Raw genomic sequence first — 22,648 nt, 5'->3', positions numbered from 1 at the left:
CTAAGCTTTTTGCTTCGAAAACCATTCAGAAACCATGCACGCAACCTCTTCTCAGATGGCGGTTCCTGTAACTGCCTGGTTGGCTCCTTGATTTTTTCCACATAACTTCGGACTGACAGATTCCGCTGCTTGATCTTATCCAGTTCACAGAGGATATCTTCATCACCTCTGTTGTCGGAATACTCCAGTCTGAAGGCTTTAAGTAGTTTGTTGTAGGATCTGAGCTGACAGGCAGGGTAATGGTAGTACCACTTTCTCACTGCCTCCTTCAAGGTTTGCGGAAAGTATTCCCCCCAATCATCCTCATCAATATTTTTTAGTTTAGCATACTGCTCAAAAGCCTGTATGTGAACGTCTGGATTATCCTTCTTGCCTCCCTTGAATACTGGAAAAGAAATTTTCAGGGAAGATGTATAATCATTCCGATTACCACTGGTTCTGCCCCTTCTCTTCTTAGATTTGGAACGGCGCTTGGGACTCTTCTTACAGTTGTCAGTATCGGCATCCCAATCAATATCTGTTTCTGTCTCTATGTCAGTGTCCTCTCTAGCCTGTCTGCTAGAAGAGCGATGACTGCCTTTACTTCCCTTGGTACCCTCATCCCCCTGCCTGGACCGAGAACTCTTGGCTTTCCGTGCTTCCCTTTCTGCCCGTCTGCGTCGAGAGTGACTGGAATGCTGTGAGTCCTGTGTCTCATCAGCCTGACTAAGCTCCTCCTGAGCCTCAGTGTCAGTCACCCTCTCTTGCTTAGGGTCAGACTCTCTTCCCGACTCCTCAGGAATAGGATCAACACGGATGGTGGATTTCCGGCCACGACTGGGTTTGGGTGCCATTGCTGAAAACTTCCAACTGGGAGAAGAGTATTTCAGTCAACGAGCTTCAGCTCTAGCCACCGTGATCGCCAAAATGGAATTGGAGCTGATCTCTTGAGATAACTAATTCTAGTGTTAGAAGATGTATTAGTTCAGACAGTAGATTGGACAGAGGAACAGAAACTCAAATGGAATTTATCTACTGGAATAAGAACCAGACTATGTACTGAGAATAATATTCAGATTCAGATTCAGAGTACTGAATACAGAGTAAGTGTAACTGGAATATACTGTCGTGATTGGAATTACAGATGAAAGATTACAATGAGTATGATGTGGCTTACAAACAGAAAGATAGAGTACAGCCGACAACAACTGCCAATGATTGACAACTCAAGTACAAATGCCGCCAAACTGCTAACCCGACTATGCTCACGATTATGCTAACCCAATTACAATGTAATGGGCCCTATTTATATGCCTTGGGTTTACCATGGTAATTACCATAGTAATTACTGACTGATTCACTGCCCGTCTCATAAGAGAGCGTTCCCACTTAGTGAAACTGTCTCAACCGTGTCCAAGGATTGTTGAGATAGGCATGTCCTTCTTCACCGACTATGGGATTCATCTCTACATGTGCATACCTTTTACTATTGACATTTAGCCTATGACTCGTAAGCTTCTAAGAAGGGCTACATGGAGAGTTATCAGTCGGATAGCCACTCCAACTTTGTACATAAATAAAGCCCAAGCCTATGATATATTCTATGCAAAAGTATTATTAGCCCTTTTTTGTGTATTGAGTCCACCTTTTCAAAAGTGTGTGTGTACTTCTCTCTCTAACTGTCTGAGCTATGGCTGCTCTAGCCTTCAAGCCACCTTGAGCCCATTGCCACCCTCAAACCTAACACTTCCGTGTAATAGCGTGAAGGCGAAGGATTAGGAAGATTTTTTAGCATCTATGTTAGTTTTTTTTTTGCCGATCGTCTTCTGTCTTCTATGCAGCAAGGACAATGATGGCAATGGAGCCCAAGGTAGGTGAGTCCAACTACGATTTTGCTTTGCATGACCGAGAACGAGGAGATTTTTATGTGGTATGCAACCGGGGGGGGGGGGGGGGGGGGGGGCAACATTGTGCACAAAGGTCGACAAGGGGTTCTCTATAGTTGGTGTTGGGACGCACAAGCAAGCAGTGGCAACAAGGGGAGGGGTGGTGAATTGGAGTAGTATGAAGGGAGGGATGAGGGAGAATGCTAATGGTGGGCTTGTGCAATGAGGCAAGCCAAGAGACTGAGCATTGTGCGTAGGGGGCGGTGCTAGGGAGGAGGGTTGTGCAGAGCACGTGATGGCGACGACCTCATGTCTTTTGCCTCTAAATTAGTGGATTCCCTAGGAACCTTTGAGGCTAATTAATGGGTGATTCAATTTAGACAGAGTAGGTGCTCCTATAGCTCCTACTAGGAGTAGGACCTAAACATTTTCACCAATTCATACATTAAGACTAGTTTAGGCCAACCAAGCAAGGCTAATTGCCTCTAAATTTGTGGGTTTTCCCACATTCAATTTTAACATTGAGAGCATGGGATTCCGCCATAGAGCCTATGAGATGCTCCTCGTTAGGGAGTGCCTCGTGACTATTTGACACCATCTTCTTGAGAGGTGGGATCAAAGGTACACAATCACTGAACAATAAGGGCCATCGATTAAGCTGAGGAAAAAAGAGATTGGGCGGTCATGTGTTCATTCCACTGATACTCAAATCCACCACGTCCCACTCATAAGATACTTACCCTGCCGGGCATTACGCTATCACATGTTCATTGAAATGGTGGCAGGAGTCGCAAGAAGTTTTGGACAAATTCTCACAATAATTCTCACATTGTGACTTACATACCTCAACATCATGAGCTTCTGCGAGGGAGGCACCACATACCTAGCTAGGTATGTGGTGCCTCCCTAGCGAAGCTCATGATGTTATGCATTGTATGAAAAACACTGAAAGGGACTCCATTTTCCTACATGATAAAATTTTTATATCTTCTTGTGAGTGTAGAATCAAATGGTAAGAATGTCAAAACGGAGTTCACATGTTTAGTTTACAATGAATGATGAATGTGGTCACATTATGTTCACGTTGGTGCGTTCACATGGTATTACGTAGCTCACTAGATGTTTACAAAGAGTTCACACCATACATTGTCATGAGGGAGGTGAGAGCGTACAATTTCGACAGAAGCACTCGTTAGGCTATGTGCTGTCTTGTAAGAAGGAAGCCTAAGCTTCCAAGGCCCCCTCCCCCGCGCTCTGTTCGCCATTCCCACGGCAGCCATGGCGAGCTTCAGAATAGTAGCCTTAGCAGTTCCACAATCGCTTCCTCCACCACCGATTACTCCACCACAAGCACCTGCTCCATCGCCAGCATTAAAGAAATGCTCTCTGAAGGCCCCTCTTTGTATCGCTTTGATGAGATCTGCCTCGCCACGGGTAACTTCGATCCCGCCCAGAAGGTAGGTCGCTCTGTTTGGAAAGCCTCTCTTCACAATACCGTGGTCGCAATTTCACGAAAGCAAGGCCGCGCACGCCACTTTACCTCTGTGCTTAGCAGAGTTCGTGCCCTTCGTCATCAAAGCCTCGTGAAGCTTCTGGGTGCTTGCCATGAAGGCGATCACCTCTATCTTGTCTATGAATTCATGGAATGCTCTAACCTCCGCGACTGCTTGCGCAGCAAATTCGGGGTAAGCTTCTCAGCCCTTTCTTCTTGGGCTTCTAGAGTGCGAGTTGCTTTGGATGTCGCCAAAGGGTTGGAGTACCTGCACCATCTCACGGTCCCAGCTCTCATCCACAAGTATATGGACAGCAGAAACATACTCGTGGGCAACGACCTTCGAGCCAAGGTTGCACATGTCGGTGTTTCTGTCTTGACAGGAGAGGTGGAATTCTCGAAGATGAAAATTCCAGATCTTGATGAGAGATTACCAGCGGATGACAAAGGAGAAATTCAGCTGGCTAGCAGCAATCGCAGGATTGCAAGATCTCGGAGTATCAAGATCAATGGCATACAAGGGTACATGCCTCCTGAGTATCTCAACTCTGGCAAATTGACCTCCAAATACGATGTTTTTGCCTTTGGTGTCATTTTGGCAGAGATCATATCTGGCCAGGAAGCCGTTTCTTCTGTGCGAGGAGATTCTAAACCCCAACAAGTAGCAAAAAGAGTGTTGCTGCCCGACTTGCTGCGTTCTGTTATGTCAGGTGATGATTCAAAGAGCAAGCTCAGGAGATGGATGGACCCTTTGTTGAGAGACTCCTTCCCGTTAGATGATGCTCACAAGGCTGCTTTGATAGCCATGGCGTGTATGGATCCAGACCCTCTCAAACGTCCGGACATGTCGGACATAGGCTTGCGTTTGCAGAAGCTGCTTGTTTCAGCTGAAAAATACGAAGCTGCGATAGCAGCTCAACAAGAGCTTATGACGGCATCTTTGCAGCCAAGGTGAGAACTTTGAGATAAGTCTATAGGATTAGAAGAAACCCTTTGATTGAGTTGATGTGGCTTCTGCACAGACCCTGTGACATTCACATTCCGGGATCAAGACATGTAGCATTATGACCAGTTTCCCCAAATTCAATGGTCCCTAAACAAAAGAGTAGATAGCTACTGACAGGATTCAAACTTTTAGTCTTGTGGCACACATAACATTGTATACTACTCCTGACTTTGAATAACCGATTGTGTGTAAAAAGCAAGGAGGGTCATTGTATAGCAACAAGAATGCTTGTGCATTCAATTGTGTTGTTTTGTGCAGGATATTCAAATGTTCAAGGTTCATGTGCATGTTAATGCTGGGCAATCTATGGTAATGATTTATTTGACTGGAGGATTCTCATGACTGTGTTTTGCCTAAATAAGGTGGTAGTAAAGCATTGAACTTTTGGGAACAATTGTGGAGCATTGGATAAAACCAACAGTCCAATTAGTGCCGCATGGCAAGCTAATAATGGCAAACTTCTTTTCTTCCGATTTCTCGTAAGAGGGGCATTCACTATGCATTGTCTTATCCACGATTGTGACAGATAGTTGACATTTGTTTTCCTATTTCTGTAAAGAGGGGCACCAAGTAGCGGGGCACACATCCTCTTTTCACATCCTCTTGTAGGCCATTGTGAGTTTTCACCTTGTTTTCAAAGCATTACATGAAAGGACCGCCCTGCTTGCATGAATCTCATTCTCATTCTCAGAACTTGATGAAGTGCATGTCGTTTCGCAACATTGTCAAACAGATATAGCAAAATTCGACAATTTATTTGATTGAAGATATATGATACGAAGATCCGAGCACAGGGAAAAGAGTACTAAATGTATTTGTGACTCGTGAATGTATAACAGGTGATGCTACATTGTCTTCTGCGCTTTCGCAAAACAATCATTGTAACAAGTTGAAGAAAGTAATCTGCAACTCTCCTTGTCGAGAGGATGCCAAAGTACGAGGAACGCTATCTTGAGCATATAGTTAGTAAGTAGTGACTTTGCAATATCAAAATGATAAGAACATGGGAAGTTGAGTGCTTCCTGAAACTTTTCTACATTTAGAGGATAGTTTTCAGACACTTGAGGCGTGAAGAAGGATTAGTGTATAAAATTGTCACATGCTGAAAGGGCTCGAGTGTAGGTGATAAAATGTGGGGTGCTTGGCTTTTTTTTTTGTATGTGTAGCCTTCCCAAAATGAACATGAAAGTATTTGTAGAACCAAAAAGATGGTTAAATTTTTGTTTAATAGGTAGAAAGGGAATAATTCTCAATGTGGTATGTCTAGGTGTTGAGGACGTCAAAAGACTTTTTGTGTTTAGCTAAAAAGAGAGATGATCGAGTGTACATTACTACATTTGTGTTTTTTTTTTGTTGAATTTTCTTTTAGCGTTTTCTTCGCTTTAAACTGTCTTTGTTTCTTCTCTTTCGAGTTCCCTTGCACTATGTAAGTAGTGAATATATTTATTTTGAAGCCATTGAGAGACGTCCATTAGGAGACAACATAATAAAGAACTGATTAGGTCTCCTCAATCTCGAAAAAATAAAAAGCCTTTCAAGCATCTTAAGTTCATTAGTCAAGGAAAATGAAAAGACTCATGAAAATGGAAAGTCAAAAGACTTTTTGTCTTTATATAAAGAGATGACCGAGTGCATATTGACACATTTGTGTTTTTCTTTTGTTTCTTCACTTTAGAGTGTGTCCTTGCATTATATAGGTAGTGAATAATTTTTTTGGAAGCTATTAGGAGAGCTATTTATATTAAAGAATTGATAAGATGCAATAATCGGTGTGCATAAAATTATGCGCACAGTATTTTGAATGACCATTTATTAACAATAGTAAAACTTATGTTGCATCAAATTTGTTTATACTTATCAAATAATTTGTATTTGCCATAGATTGTCACCTCATTATTGAGATTTTTGAAAATTTTGCCCAATAAACCTTTTAATGTAAAAACGGCTCGACAATACATGAACAGTCAAAACTAAACTATCAGATACAAGCAAATCAGATATTATGGATAGCCACAAGCTTCAATAAAAAGGCAACTATCTATGAAAATTTTCATAAAGGGTGGTAACGTCCCCACCCTCCCAATGTTCTATAAGAGGATGCCCACAATAGCCGTTATGGAATACCCCCTCCTTCCCTCCACTAACTGCACCTCAAAAGGGTGTAGATAGAAATAGGCTTGTTATCCCCCTCCCTTTTGGCGTGTGAGTGTAGCTTGTCACATCGAAGTCTTTTCTTTCTAATCCTACGACTTACTCCTACTGTGTTTCCCCTCATCACTAAGTAATACAATGCATTTAATGACGAGGATTGAAGGGATTAATGATTCGGATTCACATGTGTTTCCCCTTATCACTAAGTAATAAAATGCATTTAATGACAAGGATTTAAGGGATCAATGATTCAGGTTAACAAGCGAGATCTTGAGGTAGACTAAACCTAGGCAACACAAAAATCCAAGCGCTATGAGACTCAACCACGCCCCCTCAATCCAGACTTGAATCTGCAACCTCTTGCTCGAGGTTTAGCATCACATAGGCTAACCACCTCACCTGCATGCGCATCATGTACCTTCCGTTGTCTTTAAAATAGTATGTTGTGAGCCAACATTCATTGTTTGGGTTTTTGGAATTTAATTCGTGTTTAAATTTAGTATTTAAATGATCCCTACTGTTACGATTCTCCTAGTTTCGTGTTTGGATTCCATGGATCCCTTCACCCCCCTTTAATAAATGTACGTGTTACTTAGTCCCTAGGCTTTCCTCAGGACTTAAGTAACACAGGGTATTGAATGATGTGGGAGCCATGGGATCGACGGGTGAGAAGTGAGGCACGAATATCAAAAAGGCGCTCAGCCGTTCGATGCGTCCGAGTTTACTTTTTTTTTCCTACTTTACTTACAACATTTTTGTTTACTTTATATATATTTTGTTTTGCCTACTTGGACAACCAAATGCAAGCTGTCGTGCAGCTCCGCTTCCATGCTACAAAATATACCAGGAAGATGCACATCGAGCTTAATTGAAGCTTACCTGATCCTTGATCAGTGTTCAGGGCTTGTTAACAAGCTATTTGTATGGTTAATGTATGCCAGATGTGGCTTTAAAGGGCCAAAAGATGCTTTAATGATAATAAAAAGGAGTATGCTTGAAGTGAGCACAAATGGAATATTATGATCTAGAACTGCAGTCAGTTCTTGAAGTGCTCTACCGGCTTGTCTTTACGATTCATCAATTGGAGCTACGATAAAGAAGTTATCGCAGTTTGAAGTTTAAGTTGATGCAGATCCGTACCGGATTGGGCAAGTGCAGCTAAAGGATCAGAGATGAAGTGAATTCATGGGTCCGAAGTGCTTACGATTGCCAAGATATCGCAGGATAAAGTTTCACCGGGGGCCAGTTCCGTACCAGTCTGGTCGACTCGATCGTTGTGCCATTTGGGAGTTTTGAGCTTCATCCAGGTTTTGGAATGCAAGAGTAGTAAGTGCTTGAGGAGTCTCATGTCCGGGATGTCATCTCATGCAGTGCTTGGCCGGCAGTAGTCGTGATTGGCAGTGCCTGGCTAGCAAGAATAAAACTCTGACACTTTTTAGCCGAATGTGATGCACTTCAGAGAGCACAATAAGTGCTTGAGTGGATTTTTTAAAAAGGGTGTCTCCTGCGGTACAACACTGTTCAAGATCTTGATACGAGCAACCAAATTCACGATGATAATGTTAGTCAAGGACTGTTGGAGGAAGACGTTGTGCTTAGCCATGCTTTGGGCGATGTGAATGCCAAGTGTGATGCCTTCTTTTTTGCGGAGCAAAGACTTCGTAGAGATGCATGCCAAATGTGGCGCCCTTATGAATCAAATACCACAAGGCCGCCCGCCAAACGACCAAATGGCCGCCCAAGGAAGCTATTTAAGCCAATGGCCGCCCATTAGGAATAAAAAAAGAGGGCGCCCATTGTGTCCTTAAGTGGGGAAAGTAAAGAAAAGAAAAGGGGCATGGCGGGCAGACGACAAGCAGAGGTGCAAGGAGAGGAAGTGAGGCTCGCGCCGGCCAACACAAGCATCAGTTGAGGGCGGTGCAGAAGCGAGATATGACCAGCATGCCAAGGCACTCGCATCCGGAGCCACTTCTGGCGGTTTTCGCGCACCTGACTCCCACCAACTGCCACATCACCATCCCCGTTCCCATGCCACATCAATGATGACGGCACCAGTGAAGGGGGGGGGGGGGACTAATTTTAACGAAGGTGGAATTTTGCATGAGGCATCGAGGAAGAGGAGGATTGAACAAGAGGAGAAAAGCAGGGGGTTTCTTGCTCTCTCTCTCTCTCTCTCTCTCTCTCTCTCAAGCGACAGAAAGGAGAAGGTGGGGGGATAGCTTGAGAAGAAGAAGAAGGGGGTTTCAAGATCTCTCTCTCAAGCCACGACAAAGAGAATACGAGAGGAAGGCATGAAGGCATCAAGGGATGAGAAGGGAGAAGATGAGATGGGCTTGAGCAAGGGAGGAGAGAACTCTCTCTCGTGTGCATGACCAAGAGGAGGCCTCTCTCTCTCTCTCTCTCTCTCTCTCTCTCTCTCTCTCCCGAGCATAAAGAAGGAACGAGGAGGGCAAAGGAGAAGGGGACTCGTGAGAGAAGGAAAGGGCAATCTTCCGCTTCTCTCTCATTCTCGGACAAGCGGAGAGAATTTTATATCTTTCTCGCTCTCGCATAAGCAAGGAGTCGGGTTGCCGAAGGCAACCTTAAGAAGAAATTTCGTAGAACTTTGAGAGCTATTGAAGCAGATAAACCGACACGCAAAAATTTTCATCACTGTCATCAGCCCGAAGGTTGATTAATCATCTTGTTAAGTCCCGGTGTCGTTAACGGCCCGATTAATCCTGTAAAACGGGACCTTAAACTCCTAGTTATCAGATGATCCGAGTGACAATGCTGTTAACAGCCCACCTTGGCTAAGGATTAAGTTGTAATCAAAGCATTATTCAATTAATTGATGATTACAGTGATTGCCATAGCTATTTTCACCTGTTGTTCTTATTCTCTCTCACACCTCTCACAGCCAAAGGCCCAGTGCCTTTCGGGCTCACGTTTCGAACACATATCCCCCGACATTTTTGGTGAACCCGATGTGAAACGAGCCGGGGTGGGAGGTAAAGATGGAGAACGTAGAGCAGATGATGAAGCTGATTGAAGAATTAAGTGCAAATGGTTTTGATGATAAGTCAACATTTTTGGATTTTTTCAAAGATGCTTCAATTGGTTTAAGGATCTCTGCTTGAAATGGAGACCATAAAGAAGAAAAATCAAATGGATGAAGCTTTGGATGCAGCTTTAGATGCGGTATATGACAAAAGGTGAGTCTTCGATGGATATGATCCAGAAGGCTATCTAGAGTGTTATGAGTCAGAAACCAAGCTAAGAGGGATATCAAAAGAGTTAATGATCAGATCCTTTGAGCAGTTAGTGAGTTCAGATTTGAAGGAGCAGATTCAAGAGGTTACCAAAGCCTGGAATGACAATTGGGAATACTTCAAAGAAGCTATTGTACAAGCAAGTTATGAGCATTATGCAAGCTATCACGAACAGAGTCCAAGCCTACCAAACTACGCAAATATTCAAGGACAAGTACAATCGAAATTAGAATCTTTGATTGATGAGTGTATTGTACAAGATGCTACCTTCTTACAAGCTAATGATGAAGATATAGTTGAAGCTGTGTATGGAAAGCTGGGTTTAGCAGATGCCTTACATGAAGTACAAGTCTTTGAGGGTGAGGCTATACAACCTCAAGATACACAGGGTGAATTGTGCAAAGAACCTATACATGCAGTACAGGAGGGAAAAAATCAGGGGATCAAAACAACAAAGTGGCGAAGAAATTGTGCAAGTGAATGAGTGCAGCCATATTCAAGTAGACATGCATAAAGATTCGGTTATATCTGATACTTTTTCTACTGACTCAGATAGAGCAAAATGTTTTTGGTATAGATTCTACCATAGAGTTGATTGATGAAACAGATGTTGTAGGTCAAAGAAAGGCTACAATTGAGAGCAACATGACCATGGATTTGGCTATACCAGATTTGCCAAATTTGGATATACCAGATTTTGAGGACTTGGTTAAGCAAGAGTATGTGCTTGAAGATCCGCAAATTGTTGATTCAGAGGGGGTGTAGACTCCTTCATTGACAAGTTTCTGTGACCCAGAGCTACCAATGTGGCAAACTGATCCCGAATTTGCTGATGATTTAGAGGGGGAGCAAACTTCTCCTCTATCAAGAATTTGTGACACAGGGCTCACACTATGGCAGAATGATCATGAACTTGATGATGTTGATTCAGAGGGGGTGCATAGTGAAGTGCAATCTCTTGGTGTTGAATATGATTAGTTTCATTGTGCCGATGATACAGATTGCGCAGTAGATGAAATTTTCAATGTGCATGCTAAACTTTGTGCTACAGAAGGAAAAGATATTTGGATGAGGGTGAAAGACTTGAAGAGCAGTTTACAACAGGTGTGTTTAATATGCATGTCATATGTGAAAATCTTAGTTTACAGCAGCTTGAGAGATGTGCACGATGGAGGAACCTTATGAAGTGGTGGACCTAGATCTTATGTGCTTATTGGACAAAGCTTTGGAAGGATTTTCAAATACAGATGCTAAGGATACCAATCAATCTAGAGTCATGTATGAGCAAGTTTGTTTAGATGCAGCTGATGATGACCTTATGCAGTTGTTGGATGATGGTCTACTTAATCTGATGTTAGGAAATAAGACGTACCTAAATAGATAATTGAGTAGATTACTTAATGGAGAGAGACAGATTTACATACAGGAGATTATAGAGTACAGAGAGAGAGAGAGAGTACACACGATATACGTGGTTCACCCAATGTGGGCTACGTCCACGGGAAAGCAGCCACTCAATGGCTTTAGTACTTCAAAACAAGAAGTAGTTTACAAAGGGATTATACCCTTAATGGAGCTCCCGCCTTGCTTCACTCTCACCACCTCACACTCACCTTGTTGCATCAACTTCACACTATGAAATGTTTGTAGAAATGGCCTCCTTTTATAGGCCAAAAGGGCTGCCCTCTCTTATGAGAGACAGCCATGTGTAGCCGCCCTTGTGCGAATAAGTCCAAATCGGACCCTCCAATCTGCCCATGTGTGGCCGCCCTTGAGAAGACAAGTCCGCTTTTGAATTCGGCCACCGGCCATTGAATCCGGCCACCGGCCACCGGCCATTGACTTCCGACCACCGGCCAACCGACCGGTTGTTTTCCGACCACTTTCCGACCGCCGTCCAGCCATAATATTCCGGCGAAAAAAAAAGTCTCGGGGGGCCTCCGCCCCCGAGGCCTTTAAAGTTGCCCCTGATTCTTGTCCGTGAAAATTTTGGTTTCCGATGAGTGATTTTCCTTCATGCACGATGGCTTCTCCTCATAATGGGGGCCTTACAAATGTGCGCTTTTACCACAGAAAATTACAAGGGTAAATCAGGCTCCATACTTAACATCTGAAGCCTCTACAAGATAGAAAATTGTTTTCTGATGCATCTTGCGAGCCTAATGAAGAGAGTTTTTCTACCAATACTTTTACCTATGATTGATGATCAACAATTGGATGAGCCAGTTGCACAGGGATATGGCAGTATCTAGTGCTACCTAATGCTATATGGGCTTTGATGTTACCCTATGATATAGGGGATTTTGAGGTAGCTTTTGACCCAGGAGGTGATATATATGCATGGTCCGATGCAATTGACTTATATGCCATATGATCCAGGAGGTTTTCATGGAGATTTGTGGGTTAATTTATGTTTATGCTCTACTCATTGGAAATTCTTGTATATCCCATTTGATCCTGGGGGGCTACTGAAGTGCAAGTTGTAGATTTGAAGAGTACCAATTATTTGTTGTAGCAGGTTGCATGGTACAAGGTTTTGGTTTCTAGATTATGCTAAGTAAGAAGAGTTTTTGGTTATGTGTTCAATAAGATTACATGGCTAGCTTCCAGTTGACTTCCTTGGACAATTGATGAAGTATCTTCACATCTTTTGAGTTGGTTCTGCTACTAGAACTTGAAGTAAAGGACTTGACAGCCATTCCGTGTGCAGACACAGTAAGGCATACTTCAGCTTGACAGGGTTCCCTAAAGCAAGCTTAATGGTCAAGCCGTGTGCATCATTAACTGGAGCACTTGAGTCTGGCGGGGTTTAGTAAACACTGAATAGGCTTTCCATAATTGAATGTTTTGGAGATACGGCAGATACAATTCAAAGATTTTTGATGGGCAGCTATGATGAAGCTAGAACATTGATGATAGGGTATAAGCCTTCCATTATTTTCCAACAGACCAGAGACTGTGCACGTTCAGTGGGGGTGGATGTCGTGCAGCTCCGCTCCCATGCTAAGAAATATACCAAGAAGATGCACATCAAGCTTAATTGAAGCTTATTTGATCCTTGATCAGTATTCAGGGCTTGTTAACAAGCTATTTGTATGGTTAATGTATGCTAGATGCTGCTTTAAAGGGCCAACATATGCTTTACTGATGCTAAAAAGGAGTATGCTTGAAGTGAGCACATATGGGAGATTATGATCTAGAACTACAGTCCTTGAAGTGCTCTAACGGTTTGTCTTTACGGCTCGTCGATTGGAGCTATGATAAAGAATTTATGGCAGCTTGAAGTTTAAGTTGATGCAGATCCATACTGGATTGGGCAAGTGCAGCTGAAGGATCAGAGATGAAGTGAATGCATGGGCCCAAAGTGCTCACTTTGTGGAGCACATCTGTCTTTTCAGATCAGCAATTCGGAGTTACGGTTGCCAAGCTATCGCAGGATAGAGTTTCATCGGGGGCCAGTTCCGTACCACTCTGGTAGGCTCGATCAGTGTGCCATCTGGGAGTTTTGAGCTTCATCCAAGTTTTGGGATGAGGGAGCAGTAAGTGCTTGAGGAGTCTCATGTACGGGATGTCATCTCATGCAGTACTTGGCCGGCAGTAGTCGTGATTGGCAGTGCCTGGCTAGCAAGAATAAAACTCTGACACTTTTTAGCCGAATGTTATGCACTTCAAAGAGCACAATAGTGTTTGAGTGGATTTTTTTTTAAAGGTCGTCTCCTGCGGTACGGCACTGTTCAAGATCTTGATATGGGCAAAGCCTTCTTTTTTGCAGAGCAAAGCCTTGGTAAAGATTCATGCCAAATGTGGTGCCCTTATGAATCAAATAGCAAAAGGCCACCCGCCCAATGACCGAATGGCTGCCCAAGGAAGCTATTTAAGCCAATGGCCGCCCATTAGGAATAAAAAAGAGGGTGCCCATTGTGGTCTTAAGTGGGGAAAGTAAAGAAAAGAAAAGGGGCATGGCGGGAGACGACGAGCAGAGGCGCAGGAAGAGGAAGTGAGGCTTGCTCAGGCCAACACGAGCATCAGTTGACGGCAGTGCAGAAGCGAGGCATGACTAGCACGCCAAGGTGCTGCATCCGGAGCCACTTATGGCGGTTTTTGCCCACCCGACTCCCACCGATTGCGACATCACCATCTCCGTTCCCATTCCACGTTGGATGGGGGGAAGGGGGAACACACCCGGCACACAAATAGCACGCCTCTCTACAACCCAGGATAACCACTACACCCCGATCCACTAGAGTTCACCTTCGAAACTCGAAAATTTTCCTACAAACCATATGCACGACCGTACACACACAACCCTTGCACTAACCTTGCCTGCTGACAACTCCCACACAACACAAAACGCTCTCTCTTTCTCCCTCACTCACACCACAGATCCGGAGAGGCACACACTTCTCAAAATGGCACCAAACAATAAGGATAGAGCAAAGACGAGAAGGGGGGTAATAGGGGAAGGAGGTGACACCAAACTCAACTATGGTTCCTTCAATTACTGGAAAAAAACAACTATTAAACTCAAAGAAATCCCTACTGTCACATGGCTTAATCGCCTCCAGCACGATGAGTATAGAAGATAACTAATGCCGCCTCAGAACAATTCCCTTCTTGAGAACACAAGCAAGAGAGTTTTTGTCGGCTCGAAGAGGCTTCAAGACCTTCTCAACTATGCCGTCGGAAGCTTCCTCTCAAGCTCCGCACCCAAAAACCTCCCCCTCGAGCACTTGAGAAGCTCCTTTTCTCCTTCTTCGCCTTTTGTCTCCTCAAAACCGCCCCTTATTGGGCGTGTGAGAGCCTTCTTGCCCTATTTTTGGCCTCTCCACCTATTTTTAGCCTCTTTCCTTGCATGTGATGCACCCCTTTGTGGCGGCCCTGCCTTGGGTCCCAAGTAACATGTGACACACCCCTTGGGAGGGGCACTGACGGCGCCATTGGTGCTCTCCCCCATTCTCTTCACAAGATTTGGCACGGGATGCGACTCCCCCAACGGACCTGCCACATCATCATCTGCCACGCGAGAGAAATGCCGCCCATGGCCGCCAGCGGACGCTCACTGCGCCACCACCACAGCGCCCGCAGCGTACCGCCATAGTCTGAGCTCCAAGTGAGCGCCTCACCTTGTGATGCTAGTCGATGGCCACCCTCCAGCATATATACCCTAGTCCTCCTGTGTTTGGACGCCCATGTGGCTCCATTCCACCGCCACATGGCAGCACCTAGGCTAGCCTCCTCCAAGGCCTAAAGAATTCAAGCCTTTTTTTTAAAAAACAACCCCATTTTTACCCTCCTTGCTCTGCTTGCCATAACCTGCTAAATGGCCCGACCGTCGAGCCGTAAATTCCCATCAAAAGATCTCTTTGCCGGCTCAAATTCCCCTTACATTCTCCTCGCTTCCGCTGTCCAATGATCCTGAATGACGCGCATCAGAATTGACAAGAAACACCAGATACCGCACTGCTAACTGAAGGAGAACGAGCGGAAGTGCGACGCGAGAGAGAGTGCGAGAAGAAGAGCACAACGATATGGTGAACTCGCTCTACTGTAATGTGTAGAGCATAGTGAGTTCTTATTAGGTTTTTACAAAAGAATATGTGTACATACCTGGCGGCCCGCCCACTTACCTGGGCGACCACATTGGGCTTTATACCCGGAGTACGAGCGAAAGTGCGACGTGAGAGAGAGTGCGAGAAGAAGAGCACGACAATATGGTGAACTCGCTCTACTGTAATGTGTAGAGCATAGTGAGTTCTTATTAGGTTTTTACAAAAGAATATGTGTACATACCTGGCGGCCCGCCCACTTACCTGGGAGACCACATTGGGATTTATACCCCAACAACCTCCCACTTAAAGTCCAATGTGGTACTTTAAGTGTGAGAGAAGCTACTATACAAGCTAATATACAAGAGATGTAGAGAAGTGATGTACTACCCTACACCTAACTGCTTGCGAAAATGCGCAAAGCTCTTTGAGGGAAGTCCTTTTGTAAGTAGATCAGCAGGATTTTCTATGATGTGAACTTTGACAAGCTGAAGTTGCTTATCCTCGAGCATTTCCCTGATGAAATGATACTTCACATCCACATGCTTTGTCTTTGAGTGATAAACTGGATTGCGAGCCAATTGTATAGCACTTTGACTATCACAATATAACACAGGCATCTCTTCTTTGATTCCAAAATCTGTTACTAGTCGATTAAGCCAAATTGATTCTTTGCATGCCTCTGATGCTGCAACATATTCAACCTCTGTAGTAGACTGAGTAACACAATCTTGTAATCTAGAACGCCATGATACTGCTCCACCAGCCAATGTAAAGACATACCCTGACGTAGACCTTCAGTTGTCTAAGTCACCTGCATAATCTGAGTCTGTAAAACCCTTTACACTTAGCTCCTGACTCCCATAGCATATACGCATACTCTTTGTAGCTTTCAGGTATCTCAATATTCCTTTCACTGACTCCCAATGTTTCTTGCCTAGGTTTGACATGTATCGACTTACTACTCCCACTGCAAATGCAATGTCTGGGCGAGTAGCAATCATTGCATACATCAAACTACCCACTGCAGACGCATATGGAATCTTATCCATTTCAGCATGTTCTTCCTCAGACACAGGACAATCTTGTTTGCTAAGTTTCACATATGGTGGCAATGGAACACTCAATGTTTTTCCCTTCTCCATATTGAAACGTTGCAAAACCTTGTCAATATACTCTGTTTGAGATAACCAAATCAACTTCTTTGATCTGTCTCTCTCAATGCGCATACCAAGTATATGACTTGCCTCACCCATGTCTTTCATGTCAAACGATTTTGCCATCTTTGACTTCAAAGCTGAAATTTCTTCCAAGTGCTTGCCAGTAATCAACATGTCATCCACATACAAAATAAGGATCAGCCAACTACCATCCTTAGCCTTCTTTGTATATAGACAGTGATCGAACTCACTACGTTTGTAGCCTTGAGAAAGCATAAACTTGTGGAATTTATGGTACCATGCCCTCGGTGATTGTTTTAAGCCATAAAGACTCCTTAACAACTGGCATACCCAATCTTCCTTGCCTTTCTCAACAAACCCTTCTGGCTGCTGCATGTAAATTTCCACATCTAAATCACCATGCAAGAACGCTGTCATGACATCCATTTGGTGCAACACCAAATCTAATATGGCAACCAATGCAAGAAAGCATCTCAATGTAGTCATCTTGACCACCGTAGAGAAGACTTCATCAAAGTCAATGCCTTGTTCTTGCTTAAAGCCCTTGGCAACAAGCCTTGCTTTGTACTTTGGCTGACTATCATAAGCGGTGATCTTATACCTGTAAAACCAGTTACAGGGTAGAGCCTTTTTGCCCCGTGGTAATTTAACTAGCTTCCATGTCTGGTTTTTATGCAGAGTTGTCATGTCTGACTGCATGGCCAATTGCCAATTCCCGGAGTCCTTCATTTGCACTGCTTCCTTGTAACATGAAGGCTCATTGCAATCAGTCAACATGACATAGTTCATAGATGGAACAAACCTATCAGGAGGTCGCGTGACACGTCCAGATCTACGCACAATAGGTGGCTCAGGCTCAGCCACAACCTGTGGTTCCACTCTATCCTGTCCTTGCTCCTCTTGAGCCCTGACATTTTGTCTTGCACGTGCAGGTCCATCTTCTTGGAAGACAACTCTTCTAATCTCCTCAACCCTTTCTGGTTTAGAATGATATTTGGATTCATTAAAGTGAACATCATTGCTGCGGACAACCTTTCTGGATTTGGGATCCCAAAGTCTGTACCCAATCTCACCAGAATTACCATAGCCTAGAAAGATGCACTTTCTACTCTTTGGCTCAAGTTTGTTCCTAAATTCCTTTGGAACGTGAGTATATGCCTCACAGCCAAAGACTCTGAGATGCTTGTATGAGGGCATTTTTCCTGACCATACCATCTCTGGCACTGAACCCCTCTTGCAAAACCTTGCTAGGAGATCTATTTACAAGATGAACAGCTGTTGATACAGCTTCAGCCCAAAACCCATTTGGCAGTTGTGCATTAGACAACATACTTCTGACCTTCTCTTGTATGGTCCTATTCATCCTCTGAGCAACACCGTTTTGAGGACGATTGTAAGGAGCAATAAGTTCTCGTTTTATACCTTTTGACTCACAAAAGTCCTGAAAGGCCTTTGAAACATACTCTCCACCATTGTCAGTGCGTAGGCATTTAAGCTTCTTGCCACTCTGATTCTCTACAAGTGTCACAAACGTTTTGAAAACGCTAAACGCTTCATCCTTGTGCTTGAGAAAGTAAACCCATACTTTCCTCGAGTAATCATCTATAAATGTCATAAAGTAAGAAGCTCCCCCTAGAGATAGGTTAGGCATAGGTCCACACAAATCACTATGAACAAGTGCCAACTGTGTATCTCTTCTATTGCTTCTATGCTAATGTGGCTGCTGTGTTTGCTTACCATACAGACAATGTTCACAGAATTCAAAATCATTAAATGAAAAGCCAGGCAAATAACCAGAACGAGACAAGATTTCCATTCCCTTCTTGGACATATGTCCTAACCGGCTATGCCACAAAGAAACGTTCGGCTGCTCGGTTACATTGATTACATTGTTAGAGACATTTGATACATAAATCATGTAAAGTCCTCCAGACTTTACTCCATGTGCTACTGTCATAGAACCCTTGGATATCTTCCACATGTTCTGTCCAAAAGTGGTGACGTAGCCAGCATCATCAAGTAAACCTGTGCTGATCAAGCTCTTTGTAATTGCGGGAACATGTCTCACATTCTTCAGCGTGAAAGAAGAGCCATTCTGAAACTTCAATTGAACATCTCCAACACCTAAGATCTCACATGTCTGCCCATTGCCTAGCCGAACATGATCTTTAGTGGTCACATAAGTGGTAAACCACTCCTTGTTTGGAGACACATGAAGTGATGCCCCTGAGTCTATAATCCAGCCACTCAGTGCATTTCCATCAGATGATGTAAGAAGAGCTGAGTCCATTGTATTCTTCAAGAAGTTGATGTCTCCTGATACTAGACTGTCATCCTTTGCAACAGTGTTTGTCACATTTATTTCTTGAATCTTCACTTAGGACTTGTTCTTCTCACCATGGTCTTCAGCTTTCTCTTTACCTTTTTCTGCTTTCCATTCTCTGCAGTCTCTTTTCATGTGACCCTTCTTGCCACAATGGTAGCATTCTATGTCACTCTTGCCTTTAGCACTGCGGGACTTGCTACGAGACTGATTCCTCTTTCCACCTTTGTACTTTTCTTTGGTCCTTCCCTTGACAACTAAGGCTGTTCCTTTGCCTTTGTCCATTGTCTTTCTATTGGTTTCTTCAGTAAGCAGACTTCCTTCTACACCTGCTATGTTCAAACCATTTGGAGGTGCAGAATTACTCAAAGCTGTGCGAAAAGTGTCCCAACTTTCCGGCAAGGTGATCAACAGGAACATAGCTCTAACAGGTTCATCAAACTTGACACCTTGAGCTGACAACTGACTATAGATTGTGTTGAATTCATTTAGGTGATTGGACATAGGTGTCCCTTCTTTCATCTTCAAGTCAACAAGCTTCTTAAGCCAGTATACTTGTGAAGCTGCACTCTGGTTCTCATAAAGATCACTCAGCTTTAACCATGCTTGATAAGCCGACATCTCGTCTGCTACATTGAAGTAAACGCTTTCTGCCAAAGTCAGCATAATGGTAGAAAGTGCCAGTTCATCCATTTCGCTCCATTCATCTTCGTCCATATCTTCTGGTTTTATCCCCTTGAGCTTTATAGGTTTTATCTCCTTCTTTTGTACCAACACGTGCCAAATCTGCTGCTTCCACAATGGGATATTGGTTCAATCCAGCTTCTTGATATTGTAAAGAGCAGTGTCCTGTGATCCAGCCATAGCTACGCTTCACAGTAGTTTACTTTCCTCGGAAAAATTCGGCAGAGTTTTCCCTATAAACTGACCTCTGAACCAATATCAACCTGTCAAATGAACCAAGAAAGCTTCAGATTCTGCTGAAATTTTGGGAGAGTCTCCTTTGTAAAATGGCTCTGGTGTACTAAAAACAAACCAAAAAACAGCTCAAAAAACACCGTCTCTCTGACACTGTAAGCTGTGGGTAAACCTGTCCTGCACCTGTACTGTCTCTGACTGTCCTGTCATTGTCCTGTAAGCATAGACTGCGACAATGCCTCAACGGCAGTAAAGCAAAGATGCAATCCCAAGTGTCTAACTCACAGTCAATACATCCTAGCTGCCTATCTAAGGGTGCTCGAGGGATCGCTCCAAGACCTGTATCACCGAAAGGATCTCAACATTCGAGAATCCCCCCAGCTCAATAAAACCTCACTCGACCCTCAACAAAGGCTGCAATAAATCTGACAGTACATAGACTTCCCACAAAGTCATACATCCACAAATTTCCCACTGTATGCTGTAACCACTGTGGCGGTTGTTTGCTGCGTGACTCACAGCCAGGAAACCCTCAACAGACATACATCATCTTTGACAATACATCCCATGTGGAAGTACCTGCAATGTCAGGATGAAATCTGGAATATCAAGCAGCAAACACAAGCTACCTGATGAACTAGTGGATGTCGCCTACAGTCTGTGTGTAGATGCGCGCGTGTCGTATGTGACACGCCTCCAAGAACTGTGAGCCGTCCTTCGATGAGTAGACAGCCACAAATCAACACTCTGGGAGTGTCGATATCCTTAGCACCTGCAGTCGTAGGCCAAAAACCCCAAATTTGCAGAGTCGGATCTGCAGCCGTCGAGACCACGTAGTCAAAAATGGCTTGCGCATACCTTTGTCGAAGCCGAACGGTGGCCGCGATGACCTCAAAATGAAATTCTGAGAACACCAATCCCTTCGGGCCTCCCACAGGATATGGGGCCGTGTCTTCGCCTGTCGAATTTCACTCCAATCTGAGTTGGTGAGTCTAGCCTCCTGCAGTGCTGCCCCGAGCCTCGATCTGAGCTCTGATACCAGTTGAAGGAGTACGAGTGGAAGTGCGACACGACAGAGAGTGCGAGAAGAAGAGCACGACTATATGGTGAACTCGCTCTATTGTAATGTGTAGAGCATAGTGAGTTCTTATTAGGTTTTTACAGAAGAATATGTGTACATACCTGGCGGCCCGCCCACTTACCTGGGCGACCACATTGGGCTTTATACCCCAACACTAACCATTGTTGGCAACTTCAACCTTCAATATTTGATCGATTCAGGCTCTGTTTGACATGCACTCACCTTCGATAGTCTTCCCACATTGCATACTTGACATTCAAACCCTGGCGAGGCTCTAAAATCATCGGATGGTACATCTATCGAGGCGGCCAACCCGGTAGCAACTTGGCCCCCATCGACTGGCCGTATCTTAACATCCAGGACTTGAGTTCAATCCTCAGTGGGGCACCAAAAGATGGATGGGGGGAAAGGGGAACACACCCGGCACACAACACGCCTCTCTATAGCCTAGGATAACCACTGCACCCCGATCCACTAGAGTTCACCTTCAAAACTAGAACATTTGCCTACAAACCGTATGCAGGACCGTACACACACAACCCTTGCACTAACCTTGCCTATTGACAGCTCCCACACAACACAAACCGCTCTCTCTTTCTCCCTCACTCACACCATAGGTTCGGAGAGGCACACACTTCTCAGACCGGCACCAAACAGTAAGGATAGAGCAAAGACAAGAAGGGGGAAATAGGGGAAGGAGGTGACACCAAACTCGACTATGGTTCCTTCAATTAATGGCAAAAACCAACTATTACAACTCAGAGAAGTCCCTGCTGTCACACGGCTTAATCGCCTCCAACATGATGAGAAATAAGGAGTATAGAAGATAAATGATGCCGCCTCGGGAATTCCCATCTTGAGAACACAAGCAAGAGAGTCTTTGTCGGCTCAAAGAGGCTTTGAGACCTTCTCAACTATGCCGTCGGAAGCTTTCCTCTCAAGCTCCTTACCCAAAAACCTCCCCCTTGAGCACTTGAGAAGCTCCTCTTCTCCTTCTTCTTCGCCTTCTGTCTCCCCAAAACTGCCCCTCAAAAATGCAAAAGGTTGGCCCCTTATTGGGCGTGTGAGAGCCTTCTTGCCCTAGTTTTGGCCTCTCCACCTATTTTTAGCCTCTTTCCTTGCATGTGACGTGCCCCTTTGTGGAGGCCTTGCCTTGGGTCCCCAGTAACATGTGACACACCCCTTGGGAGGGGCACCGGTGGCGCCGTCGGTGCTCTCCCCCCTTCTCTTCAAAAGATTTGGCGCGGGATGCGACCCCTCAACAAGCATGCCATGTCATCATCTGCCACGCGAGAGCGGCGCCGCACACGGCCACCAGTGGACGCTCATTGGGCCACCACCACAGTGCAAGTAGCTTGGCGCCATAGTCTGAGCTCCAAGTGAGCGCCTCACCTTGTGATGCTAGTGGATTGCCACGATCCAACATATATACCCCAGCCCTCTTGTGTTCGGATGCCCATGTAGCTCCATTCCACCACCATGTGGGAGCACCTAGGCTAGCCTCCTCCAAGGCCTCGAAAATTCAAGCCTTTTTCCTTTTAAAAAAACCCCATTTTTACCCTCCTTTCTCTGCCTGCCATTTACTGTTCAATGGCCCAACCGTCGAGCCGTAAATTCCCATCAAAAGATCTCTTTGCCGATTCCAATTCCCCTTACATTTTCCTCGCTTTGGTTGTCCGACAATCCCGAATGACGTGCATCAAAATTGGCAAGAAACACCAGATACCGCATTGCTAACCATTGTTGGCAACTTCAACCTTCAATATTTGATCGATCCGGGCTCTGTTTGACATGCAGTCACCTCCGATAGTCTTCCCACAGTGCATACTTGACA

At 44.5% G+C, this 22,648-nt stretch overlaps 1 protein-coding gene across 1 annotated transcript; it reads left to right on the top strand.

The window, feature by feature from the left end:
- Window positions 1–3,010: 3,010 nt before the first annotated feature.
- LOC147418578 (lysM domain receptor-like kinase 3) lies at window positions 3,011–4,689 on the top strand. Its single transcript, XM_086507464.1, has 2 exons — window positions 3,011–3,322; window positions 3,541–4,689. Exons 1-2 carry the CDS (start codon window positions 3,144–3,146, stop codon window positions 4,310–4,312), a joined length of 951 nt encoding a protein of 316 aa, XP_086363590.1. The 5' UTR covers window positions 3,011–3,143; the 3' UTR covers window positions 4,313–4,689.
- The last annotated feature ends 17,959 nt before the right edge of the window (window positions 4,690–22,648 follow it).

Source organism: Adiantum capillus-veneris, chromosome 30 (assembly GCF_014529385.1).
Source record: "Adiantum capillus-veneris isolate H3 chromosome 30, ASM1452938v2, whole genome shotgun sequence".
NCBI lineage: Eukaryota > Viridiplantae > Streptophyta > Polypodiopsida > Polypodiales > Pteridaceae > Adiantum > Adiantum capillus-veneris.
The sequence above is the reverse complement of the archived record's forward strand: the minus strand, read 5'-3'. Positions and strand labels throughout refer to the sequence as shown.